This window comes from Solenopsis invicta, chromosome 13 (genome assembly GCF_016802725.1).
Source record: "Solenopsis invicta isolate M01_SB chromosome 13, UNIL_Sinv_3.0, whole genome shotgun sequence".
Classification (NCBI taxonomy): Eukaryota; Metazoa; Arthropoda; class Insecta; order Hymenoptera; family Formicidae; genus Solenopsis; species Solenopsis invicta.
In genome coordinates, this window is record NC_052676.1 from 2,064,166 (window position 1) to 2,091,374 (window position 27,209).

The window sequence follows — 27,209 nt, forward strand, 5'->3', positions numbered from 1 at the left end:
CAATTCTTTTCTTTGCATAAAAAAAATTATGTAATAAAATGTAATAAAAATCACAAACAACTAAATGGCAAACAGCAAATTTGTTTTGTGTTGAAAATACGATATATTGATGAAACCGTACCCCAATAATGGATTGTTTATTATATTCTGCCTGAATATCAATATGATGCAAGCTAATTACGAATTTAAATATAATACAATACTATTTTAATATTATTATATAATTTTACTATTATTAAAAAAATAATAACAATAAAGTTCCTCATTTTAGTTTATTTTATAAACTCATCTTGTTTTCTCGCAAAAGATTTTACAATTGTTACAAAATATTAAATACTATACTTCGTTTATTGTAATATATAATTCTTATCAGAACATACAAAATTTAATTCTGAAAAATATAAGAATACCAAATGCAAACTCAATAAAATGTTAATAAAAAAATACTTAAAAAAAAGAGAATTAAAAAAAATAAATTAATATATTCAAACATTCACAATCTTTTTCTACATATAGTTTTATTTTCGTGAAAAAATAAATACGTTACACAAAAACATCTTCTTGCAGCAGTCATAAAATATGAGAATCATAATAAAAATTAAATTAAATTTAAAAGCTTTTCATTTATCAAAAAATGTATCAATATATTTACTACAACGTTACAGTTTAATTTCAATTCTCTCTTTTTTTCATTTCTCCTTATTTTTCTAAATAATTAATTGGAATATTTAATTGTAGTGCATTTAATACCATAATTGTCCAGGTAATATTATCAATATATTTTATTCTCATAGTTTTTTTTTACTGTGCTTCCTGAAATTGTCAATGTAAAAGAAAATGCTTCAAGATTAAATATTGACCAGTTGCAGCCCATTCATATTAAGGTAACGGTTTCATACAACTTATCGTAACTTTGTATTATGTTAATTGAAAATATCCCTCAAATACAAAACGTCAAATACATTTGTTACCTTACTGTATAATAGAGAAATTGTTTCACTCACCGATACGATGCGCAGCAGCGGAATTACAAACAGCATCGCAGACCAGTTGATCTGTAAAATACAAAAATATACCTACGTTAAATATTATAAACGTCTTATTAGATATTTAAGTATACACTCACACTTTAATTTATGGAGAGATTTATCCGTTCCACATAATTTTTTATACGGTGGAGAATCGGAGTCTGCCAGTATAAATAAGAATACGTAAGAGAAAATCTCCCAGTGCGTTGTAAAAATATTTATTTTATTTATATTATATTCGCACAAAAAGAATAACGAAAATTAAGAAAAACAAATTTTAATTTTATTCGTTGCCGCGTACTTTTCAGTACTGTACTCGAGTCAACCGAAAAAAGATCGGAATGTTGCAACAAGTGCGATCGAGTAAAAAAACTTTTGATTCACTGATATCGAACAGTTTCAATAAATACCATTGAAATATTTGTATTTTCCGGTCGAATGAAATGGCGTACAAAAAATACCGTGTAAACGGAGGGATTATTTATCGCGTAAAAAAACCGCGTACAAAAAATCGGAGGATGAGTATATTCCGAAATAACGAATGGCGAAAAGGTTAGGTTAGGTTAGGTTACTTACTCCATGGTTGTTCCGCCGTCGCCTGATGCCTCCCAGGCCTCCTCCTCCTCCTCTCAGACACAGTGAGGGGTCTTTCGTTGAACACTCGCACAACACTTCCGAATTCCGTATCAATCCGAAAATAAATCACACGCCCGACGACGCACCGACGTTTTCGATTGCCCCGACGCCGTGTTTTTCCTAACGCTCGTTCGTCTCGCACACACACACATCGCAAATCACACGCAAATCGGCCCAAGGAACGTCAATCCCGCGGATTAATATCAACGCGACGCGATCGTCGTGATTTCCCCGACAGTTACTGCGCCCGAGTAAACACGGGACGACACGCAAGGACACGGCCACATTTTCTTTCGTCCGACACACTCGACTTTCGAGCGTTATGTGTTGTCGCGCGAGGAGTACGAAATGACAGGGCAGCTTTACGCCGGTCGAGAAGTTTCGCGAGCCGACCGATTACGTCGCACATGACGATTAACGCGGGAGACCAACGGGATACCCTGGTCCTTCGTCGAACACTCGCACAACACTTGCGAACTCGTCTTTGAATTAGTCTGAAGATAAACGTAAACCCGGCGATGCATCGCAATTGTCGATTGCCCCGACGCCGTGTGACGAGCGAATGCCGCGTCTTTCCCGGCGCTTGCTAGTCACACTCATATCGCAAATCACACGCGAAACGCCAATAGCGGATTGATCAACGCGACGCGATCTCCGATCCCCGAAACTTATTGTGCCGGAGGTAAATACGGAAGGACACGCAGTGACACGGTTACATTTCCCTTCGTCCGACACACTCGCGACTTTCGGTTACGTCGCACAACGAACACGAGATGAAGGGGCAACTTCACGTCGCACGCCTCATGCTTCGAGAAGTTTCGCTTCGAGAAGTTTCGCGACCCGACCTATTACGTCGCACACGGCGACCAACGCGAGAGGTCAAGAGATAAATCGCCGCCCGATTCGGTCACTTCCGACATCCGAAAGTATGCTTCAAAGCTCAGAGTTGTCGAACCGCGTCGGACGGAGCATCCGGAGCACTCATCCCCTCCTCGCGCACTCGCTGTCCGCGACCGCCGCGCCGCCGGTGGGCCGCCCGTCTCTGACCGGTGACTGCTGATGAATGGCGACGTTCACGCCAGAGGCGAGTGGTGGGGGATGATGCGCGCGCAGCGGCTCGGGCCCGAGCGGACACCGGCGTGCGTACACGTGCGTACACGTGCGTATCCCTTCTGTTCGTCTCTCATGAGGTCCTCGTCGTTAATCTGATTGATAAATACACGACTCATTGACAGTAAGTGATTCACGTCGCCGCTGCCCGCCAAGTAACCACCGTGACTTTACGTAAATGCGTACCGTGCGTCGCATGTCAAAGACCTTTTAGCCCTGCAAAATATTTAACTTACAATAAATACAGTATTCACGTACAGTTTTTTTACGTTTGAAATTAATTATAATGTTAATTCACGATGGATATATGTGGCTGTTCGATATAACATGTCGCCTTCGTTATTTAAATTATACGATCGATCATATCCAAAGTGTACGATTTCAATTTGAAATTACGAATTAAAGTTGAGTTCCAAAACGTCCTTTTCGAGAAAAATTTTCCTCGAAGAGGATGTTTTCGAATGTAGTTTAAGCAAAGAAAATGTGCAAAAGATGTACGACATATTCGAGTACAAGTATCATAAGAAAAACGATTACAATTTCGACGAGTGTGCTAGAAGTATCGTGGATTTTATTTTTCATAGTCTGTAGAGTAGACAACGTTGCTCAAGGCACTGATTAATTACGGTGAAGAAATTCCGCGTTTTGAAAATCTAAGAAATATTGTAATTTAAATTTCAATTCGAACGAGGTGCTTCGATTAATTTATATGTCAATTACTAACAACAGATTTTCATTGCTATTTGTAAATTGCTGCATATTTTTTTAACTAAAAATGTAAAAGAATTTAGAAATAATTGTTAAATCTAATATTAAAAAATAAAATTTATTTTCGTTTCGAGAACGAAACAAGATTCATGTAATATAATATTTATTACTATTATACATTTCGTTCTCTAAACACTTTTGCATTCCATGAGAAATAAAACTGTAAGTTTCGTAAATAAAAAAAGTTATGATTTTAATATAGAAAAAATAAAATTGTATTGTTGCAAAAAAGAGACTTTATCTCGTTTTATATAAAATAAAAAATATTTCTTTTTATAATTTTTAAGCTATTGTATGTTGGCGAGACATAATAGTAGATCTGACAAAATATATCTTACGTGAGATACGAGGTTTAGGAAGGTTACCGAGTATTACGGAGATAACGGAGGATATATCGATCCAGAATCAAGGAAGAGTCAAGTGAAATTGAATTTGTCAATGCGGAAAGCTAACTCACCGAGCTTTAGTCGAGATATGAGCTATAAGAGGCTTTTGCTGAGTAATACTAGAACACCAAGTGAAACTCTAGGAAAACAAACGTATATATACTTATGAAAGGATTTCTGAATAAAGCTTTTTGAAAAAATTTAACAAGAAAATTGAATAGTGACACGTTTTTCTAACAAAGACCCTTTAACTTTCTTGCTTTGTTTGGGGTTCTGTTTATCTATTGATCGCTTTTTCATATTGAAAGCATAAAAGCAAAGACTACAGAATGTTTTTTTTAAGCGGTTTTAGAACAGACATATATCTACAAATATAGAATAAAATAATTTTTTTAAATATAATTTTGCTTTCTTTTTATGAGAAATTATGTATTAATATATTCAAATTTTTTATTTGAATAAAAATTCTTAACTATATATGGTAAAATATTTCTCTCCAATAATACCAATAATACTTTTTTTCTTTTTCGCTCTTTTTTCGTTTTTTCCTTCCATCTCATGGCTGCCTCTTATTTTGACATGTACCTTGGATTTATTCGTATTTCCTTTTATTCTTGTGATGAAATACGATCATACACTATCACGGCTGTGGACAGGAGATACCAACAATAAATGCGTCATTCATCATCGATCGAAACACCCTGTGCAAAGTATCGATCATCTCACGATTGACGGAGATAAATGTGGTCATTGAGTATTATTTATACATTGGTAGTGCAGCAGATATACTATGTGTTAAATCTTACACTACATTGCAACGCGCCGAAATTTTCATTACTAATAACATTTGGGTATTTAATAGATCGCTCTTTACACATTAACATTTTCTCAGATAATCAAATAATCTAGCTTATATATATAAATGTTTTTGTCAAAACTAACTGCTGTACTAACAATATAACAATGATAAAAATTAAGGTAATAAGACTCTGACAAATCGAAAAATAATCTAATATTTCCACACCATGTAAAACTTTTATTTAAAAAAATGAATGTTTTTTTTCTTTGAAAATATTTATATTTATTTAAAAAAGTAAAGTGCAAAATGACATTAAAAATGTTGGATTTTGGAGGCACTTTACTTAAAGCATCATTTTTCAATTTAAAATTTTAAAGTAATATTTTTAATAATATTCGTAATTGGCTCAACTTTTCCCAAAATTTAATTTTAATTTTTTCCAAGTTACAACAAAAAAGAACATTTTTGGTAATATTTAAATTTAGATGTGTGCATGTAATTTACAAAATATAAAAACAAGTCTTAAAAAATAAAAAAAGCTTTTTTAATTTCAGATACTTTATCGAAGCTGAATATAGCTATCATGAGCATGCTTCGATTATTATTTAGAACGCTATTATCATTTATTTACCTTTATGATTTATTTTGATTTTGCATCTTATTTTTGTTAACAAAAATACGTGTATATATTTTCAAAATAGAAACATGTTATTTATCCATCCCTTAAAAAAACTGTTTTACATAGTGTTGAAAAATACATTATTCTCTTCGATTCACTAAGGTTCTGTAACCTTAATATATGTTGTTGTGCATTAATATTTGTGTCTTCATTGAATGCAGCCACATAGAACAGTCTTTCTCGTCTAGGCCGAATTAGTTTCATACTACGCACTAGTAGAAAAGTGTTAATGCAAGTGATGCGAGTCGATGTGTGGTCAGACATGGAATACGAAGTACGGAATTAGCTTAAGAGAGGTGTGCGATACTATAATTCATGAGTCCAATCGATAGTAAAACCGCTACCATGCGAGAAAGCGGCTGTTTGTCGCGTTTGTCGTCTGCATTTAAGGTCTATTTAAATGGATTTCCATGTACGGAGAATATCGATCAATCAGTCTTGTCTAATATTGTTTCCGCACTATCAATCTTTACCGAATGTTACGAGCTCATCTTGACAAAAGACAGCATAAATTTTATTAAGCCTTCACTGCCGCAAATTCTATATATGTGCGTTCATACACACATTAAAAATTAAGGATAATTAATATATATCATAAATAAAAATGATAATAGGGCCGCCTTAAAAATGATACTGTTATTATGAGAAAATAATTTGAGCTGAAGTTACAAAATAAAATATCTGAAAAAAAAAAAATTAATAATAATTTTTAAATACTGTAAATCTACAATTTCGTTGACTTCTTTCATCTCTTATATTTTCTTTTTATATTTCTCAACTGACTTAAAACTGTCAGTATTTATACGTTTCAATGTTGAAACTCTCTTCTTGAAATTACTTGAAAAATTCAGCATTTTATTAATGCAAAAATGGGTCGTTCAATATCTGAAAATATCCAATAAAGAAGTTTCCAACGATACGTCGCGCATATTTATTATGCCAGGCTGGAATTAATTAAAACTGTTAATTAACAGAGACTGTTCCGCCATTCCTGAATCTGACCATGAATCGGCTCTCCACTTATTCCTGTTACGGAACGTGTCGCGACATTATTAAAACAGCAAGACGTTGCGATTTTCTGTTTTCAGCGGAAGCAGGAATGGCTGCAGCGGCGGAGATGAAGCAGCCGGAGGAGAGAACGGAGGAAGAGAAAATGGCACTGCTGGGCAGACCGCGTCTGGGTGAGGTGTCCCGAGCGCAAATCAGGATTAAAGAATCCAAGGAGTTCAAGAACACTGTGGATAAGCTAGTCCAGCGAGCAAACGCCTCCATAATACTCGGTGAGCTCCTAATATGATCTCTTCTTGGAACATCTTGCTGTAAGGTATAAAGATTACACTCACACTCGAGCGTGTACACCTGTTAAGTCCCTTTGAATTCTCTCGTGCTGAAAAGTGAAAAATCAAAGTATATACACCTTGTTTCTAAAAGAATTGTTTTTTAATATCAAAAAGTTAAATATATTATAATATGTGAAAAAATAACTTTTACTCCTTACGTTTGTTTATATGTAAATGAATGTACATAAGTATATCTAAATATATATAAATGTTGCACATATGTAAACATATGTAAATTTTTTTAGACAAACACTTGACCCCCCAAAAAATTGTTTTCGAAAATTAAAAAGTTAAATATATTTAACTTTTTAATTTTCAAAAATATTTTTTTTAGAAACAAGTACGTTGTTTAAAATTTTGGTTCACGTGTTTGACTTTTTCGTGAAAGAACACGCCCTTCTTGATCAAACTGCCAGTTCGAAGACAGCTCACGTATATATATGTATATTATTTACAAATTTCTAAATAAATATACAAAGACAGTAAGGGATGGGTTGTTTCTTCGTATGTAAAGAAAATTTGGGAAGAAATTCTTGTAGCTTAGAGTTTGATTTTCAGGTATAAATATAAAATATATATAAATTAGAATTATGTGATTATAAATGACATTTATGACTGATTTGGAAACAAATACGTGCCTTCGGTGCCTTCTTCAAAAATATAAAACGAAAGGAAGAAGAGTGATAGATAAAAATGTCAATGGACAAAAATTGTGGAAAAACGTGCAACTAAATCTCGTACGATTATTTATAATTCTATAAAATGTAGTAAAATTTCTTACGCGTCGTTTTTCTCACTGCAAGGAATTTTCTTCGTTAACTGCCATACATTTATTATTGAATGGCACATACGTTTAACTCGAACTAACTTGACCTAATCTTTCCCAATGGAGGATAAAATGCGTATCACGGGACGCGCGAGCATCTAGATTGGGTCTCTTCAAAAATGTAACCCGGAGGAATGCGGCGTTATGTAGGCGCTCGTGAAATTCAAGACTCCCTCGGCACCATATGCATGATTCTCACGTTTCTACATTTCTGCATCTACCGTCACCTTAAATTTTCACCGCATTCGCTATGCAACCGTTTCACAGAACCGTACTTTTTACACTTCTCTATATCTCACGTAGCATTTTCTATCGTGCTACTAAATTAGAATAACACGATGAATTAAAAACAAAAATTTTGAATTGCAATAAATTCTCGACATTTAATGTACTAACCGTGAATTCGTTCAAATGTAATTATTATCTTTGTAACACTGACACACAGTGTTTTTATTTTACAAAGAAAAACGAAGATTTTTTTCAAGTGAAAACTGGTAAATTTATAAATATGATTTGCACACCTTTTACGCGAGATAGATGTTTTATTTTATAGAGAAGAACGAAGATTTTTAAAATATAAAAGCTTATGAATGTGTAAATAAGGTACTTATTTACATATTTCGCACAACTTTTATATGAGACAGACACATTGATACGAAACAATAAAATCCCTTGGACGTGATGCCGCTGCGATCTCTCCCTACGAATACCGTAAACTTCCGATAGAAACCTTGAAAATGATCGTACCAAATTGCGATATTGACTTCACAAAGAACAATAGAAAACGCGAAGATGTTAATAACGAGCTGTTTTCCTGTATCATTTTTGCACATTTTCAAAAGAAAAGCCTCTTTGCATTCGAAAGGCTTTCCTTGTCTTCATGGCTTTCCTCTCTTTCCGGAAATTATTCCACGTACTTCGTGTTTCTCAAAAGTATCTCTCAGAAACTTCGCTCTGAGAAATCAAATTCGCAAAGCGTGGAATTTTTTACGTGATAATCCTTTCAATATTTTCCCTATTTAATCCAACAGTTATTATTTATAACAATATACATATAATATGAAAATTTAATAAACAAAATATTTGCACAGTAAAGAATAAAATGTAAAAAAAGGTCCACTCTAAATCTTATGTTAAAATAACTCTTATTTTAAGTTGTTTTAGAATACCTTTTGAAAAGAACTCTTATTTTAAGTTATTTTACCTTCACTTTTGAGTTACTTTAACATGAAATTTAGAATGGACCTTTTTGTTACTGTGTGATGCTTGCATGAGAAATATTATATTGCAAATATTGTAAACATGTAATAAACAAATATGCTAAAAAATATTGATCCAAATGGCTTATCTTGTAGATATTCGTTGCAAAAATTGAATTTTATCCTCTCTTTTATAGTGTCTCCCACGCTCTTTTTTTTCTGTATTACTATCTTTCTCACTTTCTTCCCTCTTCTCTTTTTCTCCCTCTTCACATGTTTGTACATATATGTACATGTGTAGAAATGAAATCGATTACAACTAGAAAAGAGTATCACATGGCTCTATTATAGTGGCGTTCTTCTTTGTTCGGTTTTCCTTTCTGCATTTTCTGCTTTCACCCGACCTGTAAAATGGTATCGCTCAAAGCATTTTTCAACTTTTATCCGTGATAAAGCGCTTCATTCGCTCGCTCGTCACGCTCATAGATTTGAATGAGTACAAAAAAAGTTATTCTATATAACATTTTTTTTCTATTACAGTCAGTATTGTCTTTGTTAAAGAAATAAATTCAATCGTTCGTTTGTTTGTGCGATATATATAAAGTAGATTGAATAGACAGAGATTTAATGTCATAGATAATTTCTGAGACATTAATCATTGTTTTAAGAAATTAATCCAGAAATCATGATAAATTTATTTTTAAAAATTGTTAATAAAAAGATTTTGAAAATTGCAATATTCTTTTTCTTCTAAGCTGCATTTTGTCTCTCTTTCCTTCTGATATACAAGTTCTGAAATATTGCCTTTAGGCACGAGTTCTTGGAAAGAGCAATTCACGGAAGCGCTGACCGTCAGTGGGGGCGATGAGGACGAAGAGGGTGGACGACCTTCCTCACCATCCGCGACGGATTATCTTATGCACTCGCTTACCATTTTCTGGAAGATCCTCTTTGCCTTCGTTCCGCCCACAGGTGAGTAATAATTTTCTTTATATTAATACCACGTGTATATATGGAATGGAATTTAATGTACGCTCTATTTTTATTACTGTTTTTCTAATTTTTTAAAAATGCTTTACTAATAAAAAAATTATGAAAAATCTTTATTGTCTTTTCTTCAATTTTACGTTTTAAATGAAATGTCACACTTTTACAACATGCGTTTTATACGAAATGTTATTGAAATTTTTTAAATAGATATAAGATATTTTTTATCAATATTTTGGCTCTTCTGCCATTTCTGTACATAAAAAAAAGTATTATGGTAAATAATCAATTGTTTAGAAGACATTTTATTTTAGTCTAAATTTTGACATGTAAAGAAATATAACAATAATCTATTTGTTATTTGTTAGATAAAATATCTTTCACACAGATTGATTATATTATTTTATACGTGTGTGCAGGGATTGCACAAGAAAATTGTTATCGATTATTCTCGAAACGAAATTTTGGCAAAAATACGTGCTCGTTCAATTGATTGAATCATCAACTCATTCAGTTTTATTAACACGCGAAAAGATGTTTTCAGCACGTTCTCGAAATAACAATTTGCTCGTGAATGCGAATGGTGGCTCAATCTTACATGAAAACAACGTTGATAGATACGAAATTGCCATCGGCTTTAACGCGATGGGAGGTAAAGTGAATTCTGATCGAAATGTGTTTATGATGGCGCAATCTGCAAAACGGAAAACGGTACACCTGAATTCTCTCACGACGAGATAATATTTTTTTAATATTCCCGTATTTGGAAAGATTAATTACGAAATGTTTTCTATTACGAGAAAGAACTGCGAAATTTTTAAATCAGCACGAGTTTTGCAATAATCGAACTTAACGGTTTAAACGATGTAATATTTTACACATGGATATTTATTATCTTTGAGCAAGAGCAATTAGAGAAACTTTTACAGCTTCTCGTGATGTAATAAATGGAAAAAAAAATCAGTTATTATTTGTGTAATAATATTTGTTGAATGTTTTTATTCTTCTCGCGTTTCTTATTTTTAAGATTTCTTTAATTTTATTTTAACTTTTCTCGCTTTACTTCTTGAGATACGGAAGAGCTCTTTAGTCATGGCTCTACTTCCATCCAGGTGGAAGAAAACGAGGAAAGACGGTAAGGGGAGGATAAAGGGCGAAGGAGAAGACGTGCTTTATTTCAGCAAGCACAATCGCAAAGGCCTGCTGAACTGGCAAAAGCCCTGGAAACTACTGTATCGAGCAACGTAATTTCACCTTGTTTATCTTTCCCTCCTCTTTTTTCCCCTCCGTCGCCCTTATAGATCAACGCTTCCATGCAGAAGCAGAAGATGCAGAATTGTATTTACTCCTTTTCTTCTCGCTTCATCCTCTATAAAGGAGGAAAGCTTAATTTCCGGATAGAAATTACCGAGGTGATCGAGGAATTTCTTTGATACCGTTGAAAACAAATCCCAGGCTAGAATATAATAAGCAGACTTTCCAACTTTGTGCAAAAAATGAATAACTGAATTAACGCAAAAACGCAAAGAATTGAAATGTATATGAAAAAAAAAGAAAATAAAAAAAAAGAAAAGAAAAAAAAATTCTTTAACGTGACAATGAAAAATGTTTTCATTTTTTTTTTTATAATTGCTGATTACACGTGGAATATTTCATTCACGTTTACAATATTTTTCAAATAACCCAAAATTTACAGTTACACAAGTGTAAATTATGCAACTTTAATATGCGGTTGCAATAATACGACCGCAAGATTTATGAACACGTCATTTTTCTTAAATGCAATTTTCCGCAGTGAGACATGTTACCGGAAAAGCTGAGAAAATCCAAAGATGACAGTTGAATACTCAAGAACTTCATTTGCAAGTTATGTGTACAGAGTGTCAAAAGTTGAGAAAAGAAATATGAAAATTTCGAAAATATAGTGATCGCATACAGATATTTTTTAATCAAATTTGGTGTGCTTTCACATGTGGTATTAAAAACTATTTTCTGTATTTACTGTATTAATAAAACATTTTTGATTCAGCAGAAGCGTTCGTATAATCATATCAAGTTTTTTAAATTAAAAACTGCTGTGCCACCACTTTTTTTAAGAGTCTAACAATTTTTAAAAATTTCGAATTAAAACTTTACAAAAACTGCATTTTTTTTTCTTTTTTTCTTAAAAGTCAAACAGTGGCGTATCATTTTCTCAAAAACTTTTATAAATTACCCATGTAAATACTCCCCGGTTGATTTAAAAAGGTTTCATTAGTACACCGAGAGAAAAAAAAATCTTAAAAAAATTTACTCAATGAGTCTTAATAGCTTATTTACTTGCAGTTGATTAAAAATTTCTTAAATGAAATATTTACATAAATAAAATGAAGAAATAATTTTTATTCAACTAATTTTTTTACAGTTCTAGAAAATACTTGATGTTAAACTATTTTTATATTCAAGACAATTCGATTATTTAAGAAAACAATTTAATTAAGTTTAATAACGTTATTGTAAAATCATTATTTAAATATAACGAAATTTTTTAATGCAAAACTATGATAATACATTTATTTATTTAGAAGTAAATATTTTTATTTAAACAGAGCAAACAAATGCATGCGTCGAAATATATGATTTGAAGAAAACGTATTTTTCTTCATTCAAAACAATTTTTCTCTCGGCGTGCTGAAAAATAGTTTTTAATATCACGTGCAAGCATTCTATTTCATTAAAATATCTCTAAGCGTTTTCGAGATTTTCATACTTCTCTCCTCAACTCTGACATCCTGCATCTTGAAAACAAAGCCACTTCAGGATACATGTTTATAGAGGACCTTTTCTTTCTAAAATAAACCAAGGAATATCTCCTTAAACCTTTTACATTTACTTAGGAGTCATTCCGTATAAACGCGAAGAAATGTCCACAATATCGTCAGTTTTATGGCTTTCTAAGGACATTCGAAAATCCTGTGGACATGTATACATGCAGTTGAATACGCGCGCACATGCATATACGGACAGATGGATAAAGAGCGTTACACATACGGCGTTCTCTTTCCTCTCGTGAAATTTCCACGAAATTTCTGCGTGATTTATGGCGACCTGCGCTTCTGCACTCTTTTCCAAAGTAAATTTCGTTTAAAATTTACGGCAATGGCTGCCTGTGCGGAGTAGCGAGGCACTTAACAAATTTTTTACTAATAAAAATTAAGAATTGATCAATTTTTCACAACAAACTTTAGTAAAGTAAATAAATTAGTGAAAGTTTGTCTTCATTAAAAAAAATCGCTTCCTTACGTTAAAGACAATTTTCATTTTGTTTCAAACTCTTAAAACAAAAATAAAATAATATATATTGTAGACTGGATTACTAAAAATTTAATAAAATCCTTTTCTTGTATATAATTTTACTTTGTATTTTAGTTAGAAATTAATAATGTATTGTATATAAGAGTGCCCTTGTAACTTGTTTAAATATTTTCAGACTTTCTATTCGACATCGTTAGCCGAGTTTACTCGAACCCGAGAGAGTTCTCTAGCGTTCTCGATTTTCCGATAATTACATAACATAATCAATAAGAGAGAGTTTTGCTTGAAAAAGACCGCGAAACACTTTAATGAATCAGCCGAGTTTAGCAGGAGAGTTGCAGACAGGCAAGCAGTGTTGCAATAATACACATCGGCCACGTGTTAACAGTAAAACTAACCGCGTGTTTACAGACTCTTTAGCTATATTAACGCCCACGTTTCGTCGTAAACGTATCTTCGTATACAGATTTCTAATAATAATTTTCTTTTGTTGTCACGTACCCACGTACATGTGCGCGCGCGCGCACAGAAAGAGAGAAAAAGAGGCAGTGAGAAAGAGAAAGGGGGAAAAAAAGCGCTTCACTTGTGATAAGGACCGCTCTCAAAGAATTTTAAACGTCTTTGATGACACTTCTATCGAAAGTGTTTCGCGAGTGTTTTCAATTGCAGATATCTCGGTCAACTGGTTAGACGCTGGCTATATGCCTCGTGAAAATATTTATTGTCTGATTGTGAAATGCAATTACAATTCCACGTAGATGATACACGCAATGTGCGAGAAGACGCTTTCTTCTCAAAAACATTACTGTGAATATTACTACATTTATCAAGGGAGAATTGTTTTAATTTTCGCAGCGTTCTTTTGGATTGCAAAATATTTTTCAATCTTTTTCAATTCGGCGCATTGAATAATTATTTTGCCAAAATTGTAAAGTTTCTCTCCTTCTAACTTAATTTCATCATAACGGTTGTCATGTACATCGCCACCGCGACATTTAAAAATAAAGAATAAAGTTCTGAAGTTTTTAGTTTTTATTTTATCGTCGCAAAAGTGATTTTATTGCAGTGATGATGGCAGTGAGAGGAGACACGGTATAATTTAGCTTATTCTTACAGCTGTAAAAATATTTTTTACGTCTTGCGTTACTCGCATTTTTATTTATTTCTCACTCCTTTGCTTCTTTTTAATTTCTCTAAAATTTTCCCGACGCACTGGGAGACTTGCACATCAGTGTTGAAAAATTCTGATACGTGGGATTGAAAAAATTTACGTAGTTTTCCAACATACAGTTACAGTTTTAATGTAATGTGTGCAATGCAAAATCATAAGAAAGAAGAATACGATTGCATAGTGTAACAAATATGAAAGTAATGCCTTCACAAAAATTTGTCAATTCAGTACTGATTAATTACTTATTTTAAGTATTGAAAGCGCTAACGAGCAACGCATTTAATACTCAAAATAAGTAATTAATCACAAACTTCCAGCATTAAATTTCAGTAAAGTATAATATTTTTTTAAAAAAAAGCTGCTATCAAAAAAATTGTCGAGTCATTGAATTATCAGCACAAGATTTGCGATACGAGCACGTAAAGAAAATTTTTTTCTCGCTATTTACTAAAAATGAAGTACGTCGCCTTCTTAAATTTCATATTATTAGAGAAGTTACCATTCACATTTAAAAAAAAAAAAAAAAAAAGTGTACGAAAACAATACGATTCAGATAGAAAGAATACATTCTTAAATTACTTATGCAATATTATTACCACACTTTTTAGGTGCCCTACATTCTGACAGCTGGCTGAACGTAATTTAAGAAGGCACATATAAGAACGAGAATATTTCTTAAACCCACATCGTTGAAGAAGTTGTCAGGAGCAGTGTAAAAGCTGTATTTTTAAAAGAAGTTCTTTCGATTAATAAATCTAATAAGACTGAAGAGCTTTTATAAAATTATATATGAAAACATGTACGAAATATTTTCGTATACTGTACGTATATTGCAAATAAATTTGACATAATTTTTATGAAACTCGTCGTAATTTGTATACTTTAACATAATATTTATTAATTTATATTCATTAAAATAGTATGTACAAAAAAATATAAACATTACATTAAATTGCTGAACAAAATGGTACTGGGATTATATGTTCTCTAGGAATAGTATACGTTTGCAAAATTTGAACAGAAATTACGTCCATTCATGATTTGAAAACTAATTTTTATAAGTGATATTTTATTTATCGAAAACAGTCGATTACGGTAAAATGGGGCTTTTAACATCACGTGCTTCTCGCGATTTATGAAAGCCAAGCGGAACTGAGAGCTGAGCCAGCGTAATTACTCCCGAGAGTGAACGTAAATGAGGAAAAATTGTGGACTTTTAACTGGACTAATTAAGCTTTCAAACGTGTGGTCATGTGGTGGTGCATGTTTACGTAAACGGAAAGCGTCACTTTATAATTTGCATCTAGCTCATCGTACATATCGTGCAAAACGATTAAAATTCTTTACTGCTATTACGCAATGTTTTCCTATTAGGTCCCAGAGGTGTCACCGATTTCATTCCAAATAAATTTTAACTTTCAAGTTATTTTAATTACCTCTTTACAGCCACGCCATGTATGTTTACACATGTTACTTTGTTTCTTCCATTTTATAATATAAAGAAATGCGTATATACGATATTACCTGACAATCCAATTTTGAAAATCATTTTACTGTAATTACTTTCGCAAAAATGAGAAAAATTACTTATTTTGAATATTAAAAACGCTAACAAACAGCGCATTTAATATCGAAAAAAAAAAGTAATTAATCGCAACCATCTAGTATTAAATTTCTGCAAAGTATATTTTAAAAAAAAGCTGTTATCCAAAAGAATTGTCGAATTATTAATACAAAATTTGCGATATGAGCACGTAAAGAAATCTTTTCTCACTCTTTATCCAAAATAAATCCAAAATACATCGCCGTCTTGATTCCATGTTATCAGTGAGACGTTACGATTATCACTTTTATCACGATAAAATAGAAACATTTAAAAAATTTCAGACATCGCCGGTGGCTACTTGTGCTTCGTCGTCAGCATTCTGGGGATCGGGGTTGTTACGGCGGTGATCGGCGATGTGGCCTCGTATTTCGGTTGCACTTTGGGTATCAAGGATTCTGTCACCGCGATCGTTTTCGTCGCCCTCGGTACCAGCATTCCCGGTAAGTAGCCCAAAAACGGGAACGGTGTACTGGAAAAGGAGGGTAATATCGCGAAAGGGGACATTAGTATTAGAAAAGCGGCTAACATGTCCCCCGCATTAGCCTCACCTCCGCATTTCGCATTGATCGCGTACCACTTATGACGCCTGCTATATTACGGCAGACTTTTAGGATTAAGCGAGGCGAGCAATGATAATTTATTGCACTTGGTCTTTGTGTCCGAGAATAATAGCCGTCGGCGGCCTAGGTTCTGCTGTATACCGGGTGGAACGTTTAACACCTACAACCATAAACTGGATGGGTTAAATATACATTGAGGGTATACTGTCTGATATTCATTGTGACTATAATACTTGGTAAATAATCATAGTTAGAAGCTCCATTTTTGTAGTTATTACATTAATGTTGCTAATACACTGAGGGGAAGATTACTAAATTTTAATAAATTCGAATAATATTAATGAATTTATTTACTAATTAAATATATATTTATTTAGTACGAAAACCACTAATTAAAATGTCATTTTTTTGTCAAATAAATATTTATGTAATTGGTAAATATTTCATACTATTCAAATAAATATTTATTAAATTTTTTCTCAGTGTAATATTTTTATAGGTATAAACTAATGTATAATTCATAGTCGTTTTCAGTGCCAATTATATATTTACAGTTGTTTTGCGTGCAAATTATGATTATTAACTATTATTACTATACGAAAAATGTAAACAAATGTTTAAAAGTTAAATAATCATATTCGTTGTAACTGCGATTGCATTTATTATACAAAAATGTTTACCTCGCTGTGAAAAAAATGCTGTAATATGAATCAAAATATTAAGTAGTTTAATTCAATTAAACATCGGAACATCAATATATGTAGTTGATTCAAATTTTATTCTTTCATCATATTTGTTATTGTCTTTACTTTTAATCTGTTGTTTCATTAATACTGTTATTGAATCAACAAGCTATTTCCAATTAGACTGATGCCGTTGAATCAACAACTTTTTCTCTGTATACTTTTTTATCCACATCTTGATATTTTGCTATATTAATATTTGAAATTATCGTAACTTATAGCAGTAATTTTTTTATAATTTGTGGAATTACAAACACAAGGTTATTATTGACATTGGCATTAATAATTATATAAATGGAGCTATCATAATTATTTTACATGCAATTATAGTCACAGATATCAAACGCTTCTCTCTCGGTGTGCTTTCTTCTTCCGTAGCAACAGAAGAAAGTTGCAGGACTGCTACAAAATTTTTATTGTACAATTGCAATATTGTAAATATGTCACACAATATTTCCGCGATACTGTCGTAAAACTGTAGCGGCAATAAAAAAGTTCGCCCTTAGAAGACTTACACTGTAGCAACGTCGCGGCGCAATATGTTTATGTTAAGGGATTACAAACGTTCAAAAAATATATCAATCTTCTTTCTGCCTTCCACTCTGAAATACAGGGAATTAAACTCGATATGTGCGAGGGAAAACGATACGTTACGAGGAATTTCATTCTTTTTTTTTTTTATTCTACACAGGTTCCCAATATTACTATATCCGTGTCAGAATTTTTCATTTCTTTGTTTGTTCGCGTTCGACGTTGCATTTTGATTTATAAAATTGCATCACATTGCTACATTCAAGTTAATACATTTTATGATAGACTTTTTCACATATTTTCAATTTCCGAATATATTTTATACTTTCTGTTTTATATTTAAACTCGGATGAGTAACAGAGAGGAAGAGCAATAACTTGATTAAAGAATGCAATTTTTAATAAACTGATTACGTGAAAATTAATTGTGCTTCACGGTGCATCCATAATTGAATAAAAAATCTGAGTACGCACACATATTTACTGAAATCAATTACATAAAAAAAAAATCTTTAGAGGCAATTACGACCTGACCTTTGTCTTCTGCTATTTTTATACAAAAATCACGACAAGGGCATTTAATAAATCACTTGAGTGGGCGTTATCAAAAGCTATTAAAAGCGTAACGACAGCCGCGTCATTTCGAGTTTCTGGGTCAATAGGTTACGTCCAAAATTTACATCTGAAACAGCGGCTCGAAATTGATTATCTTAAATATGTCCATAAAATCTTAATGCTCGAATGCAGCTACTTCATCAGAATGGTACTCAGAAATACGAAAGGAACGTTTCTAACTACGGTAGTTTTAACTACATTACTTTAATTCACGGAATTCAAAAATATTTCGGAATGTTTTTCGTTATAAATTTACGTTCCATAAATAAAGATACGCCATAGGTTTTAATCAAAGCAGCGGGGGTTTTAAGCGTAACTTTATTTTGCATCGTAATGCGTATGAAATATTAAACACCCCCAACATATTGTACGTTTCGTCGGAACGAGCACACACGAAATTTTGACCAGCATTTATCTTATAGATATTATACTCTAACATGTTTTAGAAGCTTTAATTTATAACATAAAGGGTTATGAGCCAATACACAAGCAAGTTGGATGTTAACTCTAACTACATTTTAATAAAAATTAATTTTTATATTTTCATTCGTTATCAAATTTCTTATAAAAAATTGGTTATTTTCTCTAATTTTTATTATGATTGCTATTTTGTATATCAAGAGGAAAGTCATCAATACCAACATATGTCCTAAAGCGACATCCTCGTATTTCACGGAAATTAAACTTGAAATTTACTAATAATAATAAAAACATGATGCTTCTTAAGTAATTAAAGCAGTAAAAACCATAATTCATATATTCATGGCTTTTTCTATGTAAAATTTACCCTCTTATTTTACGGAAATTAAACTTGAAATTTATTAATAATACAAAAACACGATGCTGCTTAAATAATTAAAGCAGTAAAAACTATAATTCATATATTTATGGTTTTTTTCATATAAAATTTACTAGAAATAAATTATTCAAAAGTAAAAAAATTTAAACAGTTTCTTTTTGTAAATTGCATAGTTTAAACAATAGTGAGAGTTTCATTATTATTGACGATATTAAATTATATTATACGTTTTAAGCATCCTAAAAGTGTTTTACTTATATATTTTTCTTTCTTATTTTCCTTATAATGCGGTTTAAACATAAAATCGGGGGTGCAGCGTAAATCGGCACCCCTATCGGTAAGGAAAGCTCTAAGGCAGTAAAAATCATATAGAATAGAATATAAAAGTTGGCCTTTCTTTCGTTAGCTTTTCTCTACAAAATTTCCGTTACACTTTACAAATCTTTTTCAATTGCACACGCAGAATACGCATTTCGAAATTACATTTATACTAAAAATGCCGGCCAGGTCGCGGCATCGACCGAATATCGACGAGATTTGCGTGACGCGCGGCTTCTTGGCTGGATTACTTAAGCTACTGTATTTCTTCCATCTTAAAATCTTTACAGAAAACTTTCTTCTCCCAGGACCTCATCAATATTTATGCCCGAGGGTACCTCCGATCTCACAAAGTACCGCTCACCGAGATCGGTTTGGCGATCTTCTTCTCCGTATCAACACCAAAAAAGAAAACTAAAGGGGGAGTTGCTTTGAATACTTATGCACGGTATTCCAAGATTGCATAAGGTGTCCTTAGAACATGATAGCAAGAGGCATTCTGTGTCTTGTTAAGTCACGCGGAGCAAATAGCGAAGCAAATCGAATATCCTTATCTCACATTCTTTTTTACATTCAATCAACTCTTATTTTACATCTATATTAGATTTATTATATAGAAGAGAAGAGGTGTGTGATATTGTGGCTTTTGTACGTATAACGGCCATTCGTAATATTTCTGTTATAAAATGACGAATTCTACACGGAGAGAATTTTCTTTTAGAATTTACACAAAGCGATAGTCGTGAAATTATACAGATTCCGAAGAATTTTATTATACATTTGGTATAAAAGAATTTGATAAAATTTTAATAAAATTTAATTTTGAATTAATTTATAATATAAAATAGTTTGGTTAAATTTTACCAAAATTACAGCAAAATTCTTCAAAGTCCGCATTGTCCCACGGCTATCATGATTTCGGGGGTGAATGAAAGTCTAAGAGAAAATTCTCTTCGCGCAGTGATTATGGAATCATTTATTTAGTAGCCAGTTATAATACTAATCTATCAAAATGCCGACATTTGTTACAATCATGCATCTCTACTTTCGAGCACTTCGAAACTTGTTCACGGTATAATTAAACACTTAATTGCACTTATTTTTTTATTCTTTTTAAATCTGCAAGTGTCATCACTCGAGTGTTTCTTCTTTGTTATTTAACATTTCATTTGTACACCTTTGACAAGTTACACAAACAGTGGCATCGGATTTTCCTAATGCAGCTTCTTAAGCATGCTGACGTCTCAGCAGGCCTCCTTTTCCAAGTTTTTTTATCGAGTTAAAAGTAGTTATTCGATAAGTTGTTTGTAGTTCTACTATGAATCTACAGCTTACATTATATGTATCAGAAATTTTCAGTACTGCAGTTTATACGCGGAAGATGCGTCGCGTGTGGGGTCATACATTTGTATATATTCGAGTTAGTTTATAATTATTGGCCAACTATAATCGTTATTACTAATTAATTACTAAAACGGTCATTAAGATAATTAATTACTGTCTCATGCTAATGCGTGGCAAGGTTGACTATCATTCACGGTGGATGAATTACTGAGCGTTACTACTGCAGCCAGTAGTAATGTAATACCAAAGGCATACACTGTCGACGTAAGCTCAGCATAAACAATCGTCCTCGCTAATTCGACTAATTAATTGTACTCTCCGTACATACAATAGCGGATGCAGAACGGCACAGCAACGGCAAAGCAAAGCGGAACGGAAGACGAAAAATTACAAAGCAGCAACGTGTCTAAAATTTTACACGCGCTTCGTTGCATCGCGGATCATTTTTATAATAACGCGCTTTTTTTTTGCGAAAATGTCTGAACTTTTAACAGAATTATTTTCTCGAAACATTTTTCCAACGCGTTTCGCAGACGATTTCCATCTCGCATCTCTTTGCACCAACATATTACATAATTTCGGAAACGCGAAAATTTCGAGCGCGCGTTTCATCACGTTATTGTTAAACTCGCAAATATGTGTTTCACATACGTGTTCTCCAACTACGGGATTTTCCTACCCTTTGCAACAATCCGTGCAACAGGGAGAGGGGGGGGAGAGAGAGAGGTATAGGTTCAACCCCCTCGCGCGTCAACTCCACCAGGCGAACTTACACTGTCATAAACTGCAAACTGGTACAAGCCGCATATTCCAGTGCCGTTACCGCAAATCGCGTCCTGCAGCGAAACGGCTCAAAGTGCAGTTGACGATCTTTGATTCCCGACAGAGTGCGTACTAAAAACCCAGTTTGTTACTTGCGTGGGTCGTACACGTGGTGCCGGCGGCGTGAAACACAGTTTTATCTCACGTAACATTGCGAGTGAGGTATTAAACTTGCAGGGAATAAATAAAAAGCGATATCGGTTAAATTACAAACGCAGACTCGTTAGCCTTGACCATTCGGTAAGAAAATCCATGTATTTTCAAGCATGAATTGAATGAGAAACACGACACCCCGTGAGCGTCGGAAGTTAAATTATTTTTGCAATTTTGTGCCTAAGAAACTACAGAACGGTAAAAATTTCAGTTTCTTCATGTCTACCATACGTCAAATGTTTAGAAGAAACGAACAGGAGGACAAAAATGTCTCTATACACAGCAACGATAAATCTGAGAGAAAGTCTATTAAAAGTTCTAATAAACTAGGACAGAAGTGTGTGATATAAATTTGGAAGTATATGATTTATTTTTCATCACTTCTTCGTGAGGAACCACTCTTTTTCCGATTGGACTACCGGTTACCGGAGACAGTCTATTACAGATAATTCTCACTTTCTACTAAAAAAAAAGTAAAAGTGAATTGTACAAGTAATTTAAGTTACATTTAAGCGTCATAACGTAAGGGAAAGGAAATTTACCTCTAGAACCCACCGAAATATTTTAAACGTTTAAAAAAATTTTCTAATATTTTTAGTCGAGTCTTACATTAAGGCTGGTCTGAATAACATATAATTTTAAAATGCTTTTTTAGTTTATTTACATCTTAACCCCATCTTTCAAACTAATCGATATTTAAATACCAACAACAACAACAACAATATTTCGTTTTCTTTAAAACTATTAATAGGAAAATTGTGAAAAGAAATCAAGTATACTATTTTTATATTATTAGGAATAATAACTAGAGAAAAAGATTTTTTTCAATAGAATTAATTCGGGGTTGAAAGGGTTAGGATTGTACTGATCCTGAGAGAAAAGAATCGCAATTATAATAATTTAAATCTAATTCATAATCATTTTCTATAGTAAATCCAATCACAATTAATATAGTAAAAAATTTGTTATTAACATTTGCTCACTATTTTTACAGCAATAATAATAACTAATTTGCATAATTGAAATAATTATAAATATATAGTTGACATCGACAGTGATTATGGTTTATAGTTAAATTATAGTAATTGTAATTATTTTTTCTCTCGTATAGATCATGAAAATTGTGAAACGTTCAAACGTGACAAAATTCTAACAAGTAGTAAGTTATATTGTTATTCGTGCAAGATTGTATATTCGTCGAGACAACAAAGGCTCCGAATTATTTCAGACACGTTCGCGAGCAAAGTGGCCGCTTGCCAGGACAAGTACGCCGACGCGAGTGTGGGCAATGTGACTGGAAGCAACGCGGTAAACGTCTTCCTGGGAATCGGCGTCGCGTGGAGTATCGCCGCAATTTATCACGCTTTCCACAACGAGCAATTCACCGTCAATCCTGGCAAGTAAGTAGCAGAAGCAATTACGAACACCCGGTCTCGTAAAAATGCACGAGCGTCACCAAGTGCCTATCAACTAAGTTCGAATTCAAAACACAGCGATTTCCGAAGCTGCCGTTTAAATCACGCTTTTCCTAAAGCACCGCCCAATGCAACAGGTAATAAAATATTATTAATAAATTTATTACACTGAGAGAAAAAAAATTTGCGTAAAACTAAAAAAAAAAATTATTTACTCGACGAGTTCCGATAGCTTATTTGCTTGCAGTCGAGTTAAAAATTTCTTTATTGAAATTTATGTAAATAAAATGAAGAAATAATTTTTATTCAAGTAATTTTTTCTTGCAATTTTAGAAAATATTTATTGTACAAGCTATTTTTATATTCATGATAATAAGATTTTTCAATCTAAGAAAACAATTTAATTACGTTTAATTAATATTATTAGTTAATTTTTAAATTTATTATTTACAAATTAAATGTAAAAAATGTAAAAATACAAAATTATACTTAAGGTAATACGTTTATTTACTTAAAGATTTTTATTTAAACGAAACTAGCAAATGCTTGCATTAAAATATATGATTTGAGAAAATGTTTTTTTTTTCATTAAAAAAATATTTCTCTTTACATTAATTAATTTTTTATTTATTATACACAGAAAGAAGATAAATATATAAATGGCAATTGTCATTTACCCTCAAAATCACGATAATAGTAGGATAATATGGACTTGAAGAATTTGGCTATACTTCTCGGTAAATTTAGTGAAATTTGGTTAAATTGTAATAAAATTTAACCAAACTATTTATTTGTGCTATAAAACAATTTTATATTATAAAATTAGATTATATTATAAAATAGTTAAAGTACATTATAGTAAAATTTTTCAAAATCAAGGTTGTCCCACAACTACCATAATTTTGAGTGAATATTTTCTGCAGGTATATTCTTTATTATATACATAGATATTAAATTGATACTGATACATATTGTAGTTTTTTTCGAATACCGAGTTTGAGCAAAACTGACGCTGGTATTTGCGCGTTTCTGAAGAGATACCAGTGAACACATTTACTTCTCGTTACCTTTCTGTATATCTCTAATAAATATGTATTTTGCGTGTACACGCATGTATCAGCTAAGCCAACAAACAGAATTGGTTTTCGATTAAGTGAGTCGTGAGCCGTGAGCGCATTTTCGGACAACGCAGTTTGGAATTTGCGCCGGACAGGATACACGTCGCGATGACAAGGGACGTGACAACGTTACGTCAGATTAAGTAAAGCGTGGCCTCGATAACCAACCATCATTCCCCATTTACGATCCCGTTCGTCAAACTATTTCTAAGATATTTGGTCGAGGCACGGCGACAGCAGCCTGGCTGACGTCGCCCTCGCGACATTTAACGCGGCCGCCTTTGTTCCGCGTTATGAAATTGCCGTCGGTGAAATTTCAAAGAAAATGCTCGACATAAATCGATCTCTCGTACAATTCTACAAGCAATAGATACTTGATGACGTATTAAAGCAAAAATAAAATAATTTATAAACTTGATTTTTTCGCCACTGCCCCGGAATTCGTTTAACTCTATCAGTATGAAGAGATTATCCAGCAAATATAAAGTTATAATTATATTAATGTTATTTGCAATTTCTCACTCAACAATATAACTGTTATACAGCAGATACATTGTTGAGTGAGAAATAACAACCAACATTTATGTAATTCGGTGTTTGAGTATATTCCTCCCGTTTTTCAACATTTTGCGTACATCTGTTCGCAACGGGAAATAATACCGTTAGAGTACAAAAAAAAAAAAAAAAAAAAAACTATTAAACGTCTCTATTTTATGGCGTGCAATTTTTTACGCTGCAACGTTAACGCCGTATCCCATTTCACGAGGATTTCGACGAATTGTCGGCCGCGGAATGGGGCGTTGTACCTGACCTCATATCGGATACCGGGGTATTCTCTAGCAAGGACACGCTACAGTACATTGTGTGTTGCACCGTACGCGATACTTGTGGCAACGATTGTGGAAACTCTGGGCTTGCTTTCCGGGAGTGCGTTATTTAGGGTGCACTGCAGTTCCATATTTTTATTGCTAATCATTTAGGTGTTAGCACGATATTTAATATCGTAGAAATATATTATTTACGATTTGTATTATATTATTTAATATAATGCCAGCGAACACCAACTGACAGTTGTAATTTCCAACTGTCCAACTGTCAGTTGTAATTTTCCACTCAATAATATAACTGTTATATAACATCCTTCCCAGATAGCAATGTTTGCAGCAATGTTTCATGCTATCTGGGTTGCTATATTGTTGAGTGAGAAATTATAACTGACAGTTATACGACTGTCAGTTGGTATTTGCTGGGATTATGATGTTTTTTTACTGTAATAATATAAAAATCACATAATATAATTTTAATATCTAATTATTAAATTATAAAATTCATAGTTAATATATATTATACATTTCTTGAAATATTGAACACTTTACAGTCGAGCAATATAATATCGTGTCACGGTTGAAACACTTGATGTCAAATTCCTGTTAGAAAACAGTCACTTTCATGAAAATCAATATACAGGAAATATCTTTGATCAATTAAATTATTGCGCCCAAACGATTTAGCTAATTAACGTGATTACTGCGAAGTACAGCTAATTTTTTCAAATAGGAGATTTTTTTCTTGTCAGTATCAAAGTTAAAAGATTGGAATAAATCGAGGAACAATAGATTATCAAGATGGCACAGAGAGGTGTCTCTAAGATGTAATCTATTGTAGAGACACAGATGGTACCATAATGGAAGCGCTTGAATTCGCAAGTGCTCGAGTCGTCGATTGACTTTCAATGATAGTTCCGACATCGCCAATCGGAATTGGAAATGGAATCTGTGGTCGCACCAGGAAAGTTCTGTCATCCATTTTCGAAGAGAAATTTCGACGAAAACGCCAGTTGAAAACCTTGAAAAATTCGTCAGGAAAATAAAAAGATATCTTCTCGAAGATTTGATAAATTTGTACGCAAAGGTGAATCAAAACGCTTGAATTTTGAAACATTTCTGCCTTGTGAACAACGTTGTTTCCAGAATGTGCAAGGCAGAGATTGGTCGACGTAAAAGAATTCTACGCTTAATTTCACGCTCGGTTGCTTGCTCTCGCTCGCTCGCGTCTTCGCGCAAACGTTCCAGACGCAACACTTTTGCTTCCTACGCTGCCACATCCCGTATACTACAATGACTTTCTTTCATGACGCAGCCTGGCCTTCTCCGTCACCCTGTTCTGCAGTGAGGCTTGTTTCGTGATCTTGGTGCTGCTGGTGAGACGAGTGAAGTCGATCGGCGGTGAATTGGGCGGACCTTTTATACCGAAAGTCATCACGTCCGTGTTCCTGTTCTCCCTCTGGCTGCTCTACCTCATCATGTCCACCCTTGAGGCCTACGGCGTGATCCAGGGTTTCTAAATCAAGGCCAATGTGACGCCATTACGTCGGCCTATCCACTGCATATATCTTAAGCTCTGGCGTCCGCCAAGGCATGTGCTCAACGAAACTATTAACCGGTGAGTACGAAAAAGTCCTCTAGTTCTTTCAACCTGTTGGGATACAACTGTTTGCCATGCGATATGCGTCAAGATTCTACTGTGCCATCTTTGAGAAATAAAAATCCATATTATGTACCTCAGTAATCTTATTTCCCACTTGAATTTAATTACACAATGTAATAATATAATTAAATATCACAATAATAAAAACAAAATCATTTGAAGAATTTAATATTAATTAATTAATAACATTAATAATTAATTAATATTGAAAATTTATCACGTTAGGATTAGATATAGCGAAGAATTTCGTCACACAATTTTACAATCTAAAATATTTTAAAACTCAACATGTATAAAACGAAAAATAGTATTTTATATTGAAACGTATCGATAATTTCTTGTTCAGTAAAGATAATTTCTTAAGAGATAAAAAGAGATGTCTCAACATTTTGCTGTTGAATAGTTTTACTTGTTTAATTTGTAAATGAGTGCAGAAGACTAATTGTTAGCTCTTTGCAACAGATGCCGTCTGGCAG

At 33.0% G+C, this 27,209-nt stretch overlaps 1 protein-coding gene across 3 annotated transcripts in view; it reads left to right on the forward strand.

Annotated features, from left to right (window-relative positions):
* LOC105202216 (sodium/calcium exchanger 1) overlaps positions 1 to 27,209 on the forward strand; it is an 85,273-nt gene that overhangs the window by 48,988 nt on the left and 9,076 nt on the right. The window contains exons 4-8 of one of the 3 annotated variants that reach the window (XM_039456890.1): positions 6,468 to 6,686; positions 9,582 to 9,743; positions 16,111 to 16,269; positions 22,942 to 23,113; positions 26,386 to 26,688. In XM_039456890.1, the coding sequence (XP_039312824.1) occupies positions 6,468 to 6,686; positions 9,582 to 9,743; positions 16,111 to 16,269; positions 22,942 to 23,113; positions 26,386 to 26,590 (917 nt within the window). In that variant the 3' untranslated portion in view covers positions 26,591 to 26,688. The remainder of the gene's footprint in view (positions 1 to 6,467; positions 6,687 to 9,581; positions 9,744 to 16,110; positions 16,270 to 22,941; positions 23,114 to 26,385; positions 26,689 to 27,209) is intronic. The other 2 variants (XM_011170620.3, XM_011170619.3) reach the window with 2 other exon arrangements.